Source organism: Biomphalaria glabrata, chromosome 12 (genome assembly GCF_947242115.1).
Source record: "Biomphalaria glabrata chromosome 12, xgBioGlab47.1, whole genome shotgun sequence".
Taxonomy (NCBI): domain Eukaryota; kingdom Metazoa; phylum Mollusca; class Gastropoda; family Planorbidae; genus Biomphalaria; species Biomphalaria glabrata.
The window spans coordinates 30,950,554-30,963,210 of NC_074722.1; the positions used below are offsets into that span (position 1 = coordinate 30,950,554).

At 38.2% G+C, this 12,657-nt stretch overlaps 1 protein-coding gene across 2 annotated transcripts in view; it reads right to left on the bottom strand.

The window, feature by feature from the left end:
- Positions 1-12,657, bottom strand: part of LOC106052962 (equilibrative nucleobase transporter 1-like) — a 156,812-nt gene that overhangs the window by 45,563 nt on the left and 98,592 nt on the right. The window contains exons 4-7 of one of the 2 annotated variants that reach the window (XM_056007036.1): positions 9,928-10,144; positions 6,902-7,106; positions 4,817-4,984; positions 484-579 (exon numbers count right to left, since the gene is read on the bottom strand). In XM_056007036.1, the coding sequence (XP_055863011.1) occupies positions 484-579; positions 4,817-4,984; positions 6,902-7,106; positions 9,928-10,144 (686 nt within the window). Of the gene's footprint in view, positions 1-483; positions 580-4,816; positions 5,057-6,901; positions 7,107-9,927; positions 10,145-12,657 lie in introns of both variants that reach the window. The other variant, XM_056007035.1, reaches the window with a different exon arrangement.

Here is a 12,657-nt window from a genome sequence, read left to right on the forward strand (position 1 = left end):
GCCCTACTTATCTAGTTCCTTGGGGTAGTGTCTTTCAGTACGCCCTACTTATCTAGTTCCTTGGGGTAGTGTCTTTCAGTACGCCCTACTTATCTAGTTCCTTGGGGTAGTGTCTTTCAGTACGCCCTACTTATCTAGTTCCTTGGGGTAGTGTCTTTCAGTACGCCCTACTTATCTAGTTCCTTGGGGTAGTGTCTTTCAGTACGAGTTTCAGTTTTGAGTTTTTGGCATATCGGCACAATTTAGGCCATGTCGTGCCCATAATCCTTCAAGGATTACTCTCTCTTCATATCGCCAGAGCTAAATTCCATATAGTTAAATCATTAAAAGCAAGGTCTACTTTCAGTAAACCCTATTTACCCAATTCCCTGGGGTAATGTCTACTGATGAGTCCTATTTATTCCGTTTTTGTATAGTGTCTATCTGCACGCCCTACTTACTTAGTTCCCTGGGGTAATCCCTCTACAGGTACGCTCTACTTACCTAGTTCCCTGGGGTAATGTCTGTCTATCAGCACTCCCACAATTGGTGAAATGACGATGCCGAGGAGTTGGATGACACCAAAGTACGTCTCGTAGTCTGAAAAGAAGAGAAACAGACGGATAGTGTTGTGTCATGGTGAGATATTACACAGAGAAAGTCGAATATAAAGCACTTGGAGCCATTCTCACTGATGACGTCATAAGACACGACTAGTGGAAAACGCTTAATATAAGCCTCCAGTTATAGAGCAAAGTTTAACCAAAGATAAAAAATATAAGAAAATTGAAAACTAACATATATGTATGTGCAATGGCAAAGACGCAGTGGTCGCGATGGTCAAGGGGTTCCTACCATGCCCGCTGCCATCCCCCGTCGTCCTGCAGGAGGTTCGGACCAGGAAGTACATTATCTTCAACTCTGAAGGAACAGCCAAAACATGTGAAACATTTGACAAACAACCATAAGAAGCCTTCTGGACCAAACAAAAACATTGTATCCTCTTTACAGTGGTTTACCCTTTGATTATTATATCTTTTTATATTTTTCAGACATAAAAATGTGCATATTGTCAGACCTTAATGACCTGTAAAGGGGACGGGGTCATGCCAGACTGACAGGCAGGACTAAGACACAGTTGTTGATAGCATGAATTGTTGAAATATTTTTTTTTTATTCGAATGAACAGTCTGTCAGGGAAATGTTGGCATAGAATCTGTATAAAGGTTTTAGTTTTATTCAGAAAGTTGCTGTTAGTCACTTCACATTGAAAAGATAACAGGTTATGTCCCAATGTTGTTTTTTCTCTTTCTTTCAACTACTCACGCCACAGCAACTGAAGTCAGTATAGCTTATAACAGCTACTCAAAGCAACTATCTGTACTCATAAAACTATTCTATAGCCTAATGGTGACCTTTAAATTTAAATAAAGTTCACCAGGTCAGTACAAGGAAAATATCCTGCTACTTATGTCATGCGCTAATCTCTTACAGCTCTTGAACTGAAAGTGTCTTATAGAAATTTACCTCAGAACATGGAACATATGTAATATATTGTACTTGTTATATAAAAAAAGATCGTTTCAAAATTCTAGAGTCATAAAAGTCACATTATAATTGTGTGCATTTATACATTCACACAGGGGAGACATACTTTACATGTGGAGGTTAAATAGCAGTAAAAAAAAAAAGTAAAATTCCCCTTTGAGACCTTCCGATCTATGGGGAAGATGATTAAATGTCTGTTTCTATCAGCCATGGTTAACAAGTGTGTCATGTGGTCAGCACAAGGACCAATCGCCTTTACTTTTCCCCAACTAATGTCAGGTACCCAAGTAGAGCTGGATGGACTCATTTTGAGCCCGAAATTCAAAATCCCAGTCTTTAACAGAATTCGAACCAAGGACCACCAGATCGGAAGCCAAGCATCACTCAGCCACCGCGCCTCCATTTCACTATCTATATACATCTGAAATTGTATATCCGTTTGACGCTCTTTGAAGTCTACCTGAAAACCATACAGCATTTCCTTATTACTTCGCGGTTCAGGTTTCGTGGATTCGCTACATCTCAGCTCATCTTTCGTGGATTCGCTACATCGCAGCTCATCTTTCGTGGATTCGCTTTTTTTTTCAAGTGGCTTACGGACGCTACATTGTGAATATTGAAGAGAAATGTAAACAGAACGTGAAAGATAAAAAACCAAAATCTTTCAATCAATCCATTAAAATTTCATAAATCCTTTTTTTTTTTTTTGCTCTTGTTAGCTCGTTGTCAGCAAAGAAGAGTGCATGTATTTTCATTATCTTATATTTAGATTATTTTCTTCTTCTTAGTAGTTCATTTATTTATTCTAGATGTTCTTTCATACTTTGAATAATTTGGAAGACCCTGTGCATCCTCTTGGTATAAGAATAGGTGTGTAAATAAAAATAATATTGTTGTTTTTTTATAACTGTACTGTAAATTTTTTAAACGTTCCCTGGCTTCATAGAATAGAGCACCTGGTTGCATGCGGCCTCATAACGAGACTGCTGGAGGTCACTCACGAAGGCCGCGGGATACATATTTGAGACCAAAAGAAAATCAGCTGCCGAGGACAAACGCAGACGGCGAAGAGAAAATCTAAATCGACCACCTGCGGACAATGGTTATGCTTGCCCTGGTGTGGCTAAATATGTAGGGCACAGCTGGGACTGCGCATCCACGGGAAATACAGCATTCCTCACTAATCTTCGGACTCGAAGACAAGCCCTATTATTTATGTAAACTTTTAATTACACTAGATGCCTAAAACTTCATTTTCCTATTGTGTGTTAATAAATGGTAATTTTAAATAATTATTTAGATTTATGAAACTAAGCTTGTAGGTGACAAAATAAATGATCTACAAGTATTTCTGACGTACAGTACATGACTACATCCAAGGTAACTTTTTTTTTACGCTAAATCACAACTTAGGATTAACGCTTTTAACTCTTTCTTTTCGGATTGATTTGATTTGACCCCATAAAATTAACTTAATTTTTGAGTTTATAAACTTTAATTTTAGATACATAAAAAGGGTATACGTTTATCTAAACCGATTATAACATTTTCTGATTAAAAGAAAACCATTATTGAAATTAAATCGTAACAGGCTAGTGAAATTCAAATAGTAAGAATGTATAATTCCTTCTGAACGCCGAAAATAATTACGAGAGATAGAGTTAAAGAAAGTGGTTGTTTCACATGTAGTTCTAGATCCAAACATCACGAATGACTGTTTAGTCTAAAGGTCGGGAGGGTTATAAACAGCAGGAGGATGGTTTTAAAAGTCCAACTAGTCGTTAAATTCATTAAAATATCTGTCATTTAATTTGCGACTTTTTCTGAAATTTGTTTTTCGCTGTTGGTCTTAGAACGCATCCACCACGAAAAACGAGGGATCAATGTATTTGGCACTGACATGCAATATACCTCCTATAAAGGACCCAATACCTAAATAGCTTAGAGCCTAAACCCGGTACTACCTACGTGTTCCCAGGCTGAAAGGTAATCGACCCTTTAATTCAATTTCTTCTCTCTCCAAAGTTTGTAAACTTCGAAACTTGTGAAGACGTGAGGCACTTTAAAAAATAAAAACAACAGCAGACCAAAGTGGGACTAAGCTAAATAAGTATTAACGACAACAGAAGACGGTTGGTTGAATAGTAGTTTCATTATTTTAAAAAAAAAGTTCCCTCTTCAGACCTTGTGGTCTATAGGGCAGTTGACGTATAAGTCGTCTCACCAATTGTAATAACTTAGGGAGGCAAACTCAACGAGACATAGACGTTTATTTACACGGACATGACAGACACAAAGGGGCATCTGCCTTGAGCACAGCATCTCCATATTGGCTCTCAACTTGGGTGGAAATCGTTTGTCTCTTAAAGCCAACATCCTGTTCTAGTCTGGTTACTAGAAGTGCGCATCTCTGCACTAGCCTGGAGGGCGGTGCGCATGGGTTGTAACCATAGACATAAATAAATATAGACTGGAAAAAGGAAGTAACTTCATGTAACTTGAAAACATGTATATCTATTGTATTCGGATTTCCGAATTCTGAAAAATTGAAAAATTGCATGATCTTCAGTATTAGAGATTAAACAAAACTCCTAGACATAAATAAAGTACACAGAAATGCAAGTCACAAATTTTCATTTCATAAAACTCTATTATCGGCCAGTCTATATTTATTTATGTCTATGGTTGTAACTCAACGTAAAGGTAGGCAACAACACAGTTAAACAGGAAATAAATAGTTGTGTTTATTCACTAAGGTAAACACATAACATCCTTCAGCTTCCTTAGAGTCTTACTACTAACTATACAGGTCCTTAGCTACTTAACCCGAATGTGGACCAACGACAGCACCAATGTTACATTTAAAGGAGGCAACTCAACGAGGTATGGGAACAAAGACATTACAAAGTTTAATCAACATATATCACCAAAACAAGGACCGTTCCAATCTTCTCGTTCATTTCCTCTTCCTCTCTTCCCGTTCATTTAGTCCATCCTCGTGCGCTAGTGCGCAGCTATAGAGTCACTACCGTCCAGCCATCGCGCTTATTGTTTAACTATGGCCTATCAAATAATACAATGGTTTGGGTCACTTAGTAAAAATGCCTAGCAATGAATCAGTTGTAAGAGCATTTATTGCCAGTGTTAGGCCCCTCCAGAAAGACATAGCTTACACCTAGCAACTGATCGCCTGCTTCATATCCCCGCGACACCTCTATCGCAAAAAACTGATGGACAAGTGTTAGTGAACTAGTAACTGCTGACATGACAACATGACAGATATATTTACCTAGTGGACCCATGATCTCCAGATCTGCCATCTCCACCACGCCTGTCTCGTAGATAGCCTCGTGGAGCCTGTGGATGCCGTACCAGAGGAGGGACCAGACGAAGAGCGGCTGGACTGCGGACGGAGTGAAGCTGGGCGGAGGACGTCTGCACCTGACCATACCGGCCTCTGTCGAATCGTAATCGGTAAGTTGGGAGGAGTCAGGAAACATTTGTGGATCAATGTCAGGGTCAAGGTCTTCTACAGAAGAGTGAGAGAGTAAGTCATCCTCTTTTGAGGTCCTTTTGTTTTTTTTTTAGTTCTTTTAAGAAGCTTAATAATGAGATATTAAGGAGCTTACACAAAGAGCGACAAACACTTGTGGCCTAGAATAAGTAGCATTAATGTCTAGAAGTCCTAAACAAATACATGTTTCTCGGTGCGAATGTCTAAACTATGAATGGCAGTTCGTTGCAAAACAGTATAGTCCTTTTCCAAGACGATACAATGTGCCACTTTATTAACAGATGTTGCTTTGTGATGTCAACAAATTAACTCATATAGCTGTCATGACAGCCGGGCCGGATTTAAGGAAGGGAATGGATGGGGTTATTTCCCCGGAGTCTCCACAAGAGAGGGGCTCCCATAAAAGAAACGTGTAAAAAACATTCGAATTTTGATGTGTTTTTTTTGTGTTTTTTTTTGTTGCTGTTCTTGTTTTTGATTTACACTAGCATTTTCGCATTTTTACAGACACTACTTAAAACCTAACAGTTGGAAACAGTGTCGTGGTCCGCCTAAGACGTGCTCGTAATATAGAAGTGCACCTCCGGATTTATGACGCTGAACCAGGGCCTTACCCTCTACAAACTCCAAAATATACCTTTTTTTTAAAATTAAAATATGCATATTAAATGTAAAAAAGAAGGAAAATTATATTAAATTAATAAGTAGGACTACTCTAATGGTCATTTCTATAATATGACATGCTTTTAGAAATAAGTATTATTATAAATAAATACATATTAAAACTTTCAAAAATAATAGCGGCCTCCACAAGCATCCCCTCGTGGGTTCTCCACTTACTTAAATCCGGCCCTGTACGATCAATTGTAGCGTATGTTCAAACTGAAACGTCTTACAAAAATGTCCAGCGATAACTAAGTCTAAGCCTATATGCTTTCTATATCAAAAGTCCTTGGGTACAAGTTAAAGGGCACACAAGTGTAGAGCTCTTAAGTGCACTGACCTTTAAACTTTTAGTTATTCTTATTTATTGTCAAGTGATTATACATCTTTTTGTTACTAGGATTATCCGGCTTTGTACACAATATATAAACATTTAAATATATTGCATAAATAATCAGTGGCGTCATCAGAGAAGAGGTCACTAAATTATATGACAAATTTGCAAAGTAAAATGGACTTTAAAAAAAAAAGAAAACATTTTCCTTGGGGCCTATTTTGAATTTTCATTGCTTCTTTTTATTTCTTTTCTTTTGTCTAATAAATGTATGGTATACATCAGTAATGTATAAACTATTTTAGATAATTAGAGAGAGAGAGAAAGAGAGAGAGAAGACACAAGAAAGACTAAAACGTACACAAAAACACAGTGAGACAGATACAAGTGAGAAACCGACAGAGAGAGAGAGAGAGAGAGAGAGAGACGAGTCTTTAAGTGTCTTCTATTTTGTTTACCTGGTCTAGAAATGTCTTCTATTTTGTTTACCTGGTCTAGAAATGTCTTCTATTTTGTTTACCTGGTCTAAAAAATGTCTTCTATTTTGTTTACCTGGTCTAAAAAATGTCTTCTATTTTGTTTCCTTGGTTTAAAATGTCTTCTATTTTGTTTACCTGGTCTAGAAAATGTCTTCTATTTTGTTTACCAGGTCTAAAAAATGTCTTCTATTTTGTTTCCTTGGTTTAAAATGTCTTCTATTTTGTTTACCTGGTCTAAAAAATGTCTTCTATTTTGTTTACCTGGTCTAGAAATGTTTTCTGTTTTGATTACCTGGTCTAAAAAATGTCTCTTATTTAGCTAACCTGTTTTTTTTTTAAATTCTCACTACGTTGTTTTAAAACTATTTTTGTTCTAGTACCTACCTGACATACGCCTCTGCCAAGCTCTTTGTTTCCGTATCAAATTCTCATCCAGGGACTGATTTCTGCGCTTTCCATAATCCGCCGGAAGTGGCCAAGGGATGTGAGTCTTGGGCAGGAAGGCCACCGTGGAGACCAGCATGGGGACAATACCGATGGTCAAGAACATGAAGGACGTCTGGACATTGACACCACTGAAGTGAGATAACTGCAGAGAGAAACAGAACTGACTACACATTGAGTTCAAGCACGGGGATTTGGTCGAGTCTATAAGAGGAAAGTGGCCTTGGCCTAAGTTCCGATCATAGTGAAGACTAGGATTTTTATTTCGGGATCTTAATGGCGCCTCTGAGTCCATCCATCTTTAATGTGTACCTGATATTAGTTGGGGAAAAGTAAAGGCGGTTGGTCGCTGTGAAGGCCGCAAGACACCCTCGTGGACCGTACAGACCTGCGACGTGGCAACGAGCTATTGGTCTTAACTGCCCACAGGTTATGACGTTGCAAGTCAGTGTTCAGGGCTTCTATAACAAGTGGTCTCGCTCATACCCACGATCTGACCTGACACTGGACACACTGGTCACTGTGCATCATCCCCTGGACACCATCCGTCCAAAAATAAAAAAAAAATGTTTGACCCTGACAACTCATACCAAAACAACAAATAATAAAAATGCACACCTGGTCCTAACATTGAATTACATAGCTAGCATCCCGTTTGAGTTTTGAGTATTTGTTGTACAATTTAATTATTCAATTACTCTGAATTAAACTTATGTTCTCTGGATCTAAAACTGATGAAAGAAAAAATAGATGATACCAAATAAAAAAGAATTAAATAATATTAATTAATTAGAAATGAAGTAAAATGTCCAGTTTTTTTATCTTTATGATAAATTTTTTACTTTCTGTATTGTAAGTGTTTACATTATTTCTCTTTAATTTACTCTATCAGTGTGTGTTTGTTGTTTAATAAACACTCAATTTAGTTATGATTTTTTATGTTGGATTGGATTTTTTTAAAATAAATATTGTCTTTTAAAATGTTTGCTCTAATACTAAATCGTCAACAAAGTTAATAAAACAGAATAAACAAAACTTTTCAAATTAAACATCTGACATTTGGAGTCCAAAAGACCAAGGATGTTTGCAGAAGTTGACGTGACCTGTAGCCTGCTTCTTCTCGTCACCCATTGACCAAAAATAGGATTCTTTCTCGGTTGTCTTCTCCTGTCCTTGGAGGTAGCATAAAGCAACCAGTCAACTACATAGGCTTGTGAAGAGTGAGCTTTAAAAAATATTCTTCGTATTTATTTGTTTCACTTCTGATACAGATGGACGTGTCTCGACAAAACCAAAAAAATTCAAACTGTTTCTAGGCAAGAAAACAATATGAAAAAATATCATTTCTCTTCAGACTTTTTGACCTTCTACTTGTTGCTGTGTATGTGTGTGTAGGTGTGTATGAGTGTGTGTGTGTCATTTTGCGTGTGAATGTTCGTCATTCGCTCACTCCTCTTCCTCTCCCTTCGTTATTATCTAGCCACATCGCGTTAATCTTCTTAAAACGTCAGAGATAATCACGTTGGCCTACGCCAGTGGTGCTCAAGACACGGCCCGTGGGTCATATTTGGCTCATGACGCAATGCACAATGGAGCCGAAGATGGTGGGCCTCAAGTTACTTTTTATGGGCGGGGCATGTGGCCAAGGACACAAGTAGGAGGAATTTAAATGGCCAACAGGCTGAAACGTATGGGCACCACCGGCCGACGCCATCTTGTCCTAGATCTACTTCCGTCCTGAACGAGGTTGATAAATGAAATAGTTTTTTTTTTCCAGCGCTTTGATTACCGACTTGAACAAACAAAGGCAAGACAAAATAAAAATTAAATTAAAAACAATTTGAAAAGCATGTCATGTCAAAGGCTTTACGTCAATATCAACAAGCAAAACTGATTTCTGATAGCTCTGTGAAACAAGTTGTCATATTTTTTTCTGAGAATAGTGATGTGATTGTTGGAATTGTCCTGGGCTTTGGATCACATCTGCTGACACACGTCAGGGGCTGACAATAAGGTGATACAACGTCATAACAACCACATGTAATATAGTAAATTGGTTCACATTTCGCAATTGTATACCGTCAATGAATGTATTTATTTCAGTCTTTGAAGTATGTTTCAACATAAGAGTAAACTAACAGCAAGAATTTATAGTAAAGTTTCTTTTAGAAATACCTATTGCTAATCGCACCGAGTGACACCAACCTGACTAACGCCTCTGATGATATGCTCGTTTTTACCGAAGTAAAATGAACCAGAAAATAAGACTCTCAGAGACTTTTTGAATGACTACATAGTTAATAACTTTATTTTCAATCATGAAATGCCTGTCTATGTCATACTCATCACATATACTATTGTAACTGTGGCATTTTACGTCTTGGGGGAAAATTTTTTTCCCTTTGTAACATTCTTGTGTGACTAAAGAGGTCAATCCTTGATACACAGCTGCGGTCACAGGGTGGGCATATGTTATCACCAGTCGCCATTTCATTTTCACCCTTCTTTCAGCTGCTGTTGTGTATGGCATCTGCAATCCGGGACCCTTCTCTTATGCTCTCTCTCCATGTGGATCTATCCAGTGCCCAGGTCCATGTCAACTAAGTGCTTCTTCGGTATACACAGACTACGTTTGTCCACTCCTTTTGGTCGAAGTGTATTGAGATACAGGTCGAATCCATAGGTCAAAAAAAAAACGTGCGCTGTAGTGAATTGAGAAGCGAGTCAAACCATCGAGAGACTACGTCTACGCAATTCATTCTTGCGCGCCTTAGTAAAAAAGAACAAATTCAGTCTAGGAATCAATCTCTCGAGTGCTTACGAGTCATTCCGAATTATTCGTATGTCTTAAGCAATACCCAATCTGACTCACAAAATGGTTAGGTTGACCATATTTTTAAGACAACTGGAACTCTCAAGCGAGATTGATATTTAGGGGTCAGTGGCGACATTTTGGGAGTACTCACCTTCATCATCCATGTAATTACGCCGTTAGAGTAGGCGGCGCCCACGTACAGGGAGACGACCACGTGTCTTTTCCTTCCAAACAAGTTAGCCGTCTGGAGATTGGTTAGTAGGACTGCACTTCCTGCAACGCCGGTCAATGCCAAGGCCGGGACTATAAGCCAAGGAAAGCTACCGCTTGTAAAGGTCATCATTAAAGTGCCAAGTACGAAAGTCAACCTGTAATACAAGAAAAACAAAGTGTCTTTCAGGAAGTGTTCACCCGTCACTAAATATCGGATTATGCTACACCGCGGGTCGGCTTGTAATTGTATAGTAACTATTAGATTCATTCATGATTAATTTTGTCGAGAATGAACTGGCTATAACCAAAAGTACAAATAACAGGCAACTTGAACCGGAAGGTAAAGAAAGAACTAGAGCATTCATATTCAACGCAGACGGTAAAATGGCCGTTTGGCACCTTGAAACAACCATGTCTCGACATCCGGCGCCTTTGTCACATTCGGTGGTCTTTGTGACCAAATGAACACTTGCCCATTAGTCAGTCGTATAACGAGGAGAGAAGAACCAATCATAAATTAGTCATCTTTTTCAACACCCAAAACAAATGAAACGTGAATATCAACAAATGACAAGGCTAAATTTCGCCCAATGTCAACGCTAGAATGACACGTTAAAAAGTCGTCATTTTGTTTGTGTGTGTGTGTGTGCATGCGTGTGTGTGTGTGTGTTTGTACAGTGTGGTTGTTTTAAGGCCAAATCTGTGTAGTGAGATAATTACAATGTTATGCTCGTCATTCTTACTACCTTGGTGGGAAATCTTCCCAGCAACAGTAAAATTTGACAATGTACAATAACATTCCTTTCAAGATCTTGAGATCTAAAGGGCAGCCAGAGGGTTACACTTCTGAGTTCCAATAGGTGGCAAGGACAAGCACACACCTAAGACCAGTTAAATCTTGATCTAGAGAGCCTTGGTTTGTACTTTGATACTTAGGTCCAGATCTGAAGTCATCAATAAAATTCTTACGCCACCACCTTGCTTAACTTATCAAACATCCTGCCGCAATGACAAACAGAGCACTAATCTACACATTGAGAACAATTATTAATTTGTCTTCAACACTTATAGCGTCAAAAATATTTTCTATATTTAAATTTATCCAAGAAATAAAAAGGAACTGAAAATATTTTTGATTTCAACCGGAAGTTGTTTTCATAAAACTCCACTCCGATTCTGTCAGAAATGGAAACAAGGAATATTTGAAACTGTCAACAAGATTTAAGTCCCATCTGCACGAGATATCAGGGCAAAAAATAGCACAAGGGCAATAAGCCCAACATCAGGTCGAGTTTACGAATAGCAGACATGCGACATTTGTTTCCTAGCCTGACCAACATGGACACGATGGAGGAGTTACACTACTGTTTTTTATTCAGGCTTCCATTACCACAAAAACAACAACAAAAGAAGAATTGCTATCTAAATGCACTTTTATAACTTTGGGTTGCCCACACGTCCGATTTTTCTAAGCATATGTGTTTGAAACACAAACAACCAGATACATCTTCACGTAGATGTCCATCCATTGTGGTTCAATTATAACCACCTTTACTGTACAGGGGACAGCAATGTGTAAATTTCTTACAGCTAGTGTTCAAAGTTTTTTAATTCATATTTTTAATGCATTGGGCAACAAATTAATTCTAAATATTGTAAATCTATTTATTTACGAAACCCAAAATTTCCACATGGCCACATAACACCCTGCTCGCTAACTGTTGGCCAAAGAAACAGATGACCTTAACACCATCTGCCCCATAGATCGCAAGGTCTGAAAGGTGAAACTTTTTTTTATTTAACTAAAGCAAGCATAACCATTGTACACCGGTAGTCTATAAGGATTTTGATCCTAAATGAGCTACTAGAATTCACGGGCTAGAAAGTGTCTACTTTGGAGGGTGAGAGTCTAATGTGTGGCATTCTATTGGAGACGAATTAAACATGAAAGAAAATATGGGTATACGTGAATGATAACCAAATCTATTTGACTTGGGAGTGGAGCATAAGGCCTCTATTGTACTTCGTCATCGGCCTCTGTTCTGGGCAATGCCCCTCAAATTGGGCCTCTCCTTTATGTTCGCTTTTGTCTCCCCAAGACTTTGTGTTATTGTCTGGGCTCCAGTTCAAAGTTGTTGTTTTTTCCCAATATTAATCAGCGAATTATTGATATGAAATATTGAACTGTTGCACGTGAAAAGAAAACTCTTCTTTTAAAAAAAAAATTTTATTCAATAAATAAATAAATAAAACTACAATAAACTAACTGTTCAAACACGCTTTTATTTTCTAACGCGTAAGATTACTAAAATATACACGTTGGTATCATAGTGATTAATTTGCATAATTAAATACAAAATCAAACAGCCGGTACATCCCCTTCACCTGTCCCTTAGTCTGTTAGACTGTTGGTGCACCATACAAGATCTGTCAACTGTCTTTCTCCACTCCTGTCTTGTCCTTTGTTTTTGGATATAATTTCATTCACTGACAGGTCTGTCCGTTCTTTGATCTTGTCTTCCCATCGCTTTCTCTGGCTTCCTCTTCCTCTTCTTCTGCCTGGTACTGAAGGAAGTTCTTTGCGATCCCTGATGACCTTGTGATGTGACCAGCGAGTCTGAGTTCACGTTTTTTGACACTGGTTAGCAGGTCCGATTGTTATGAATCA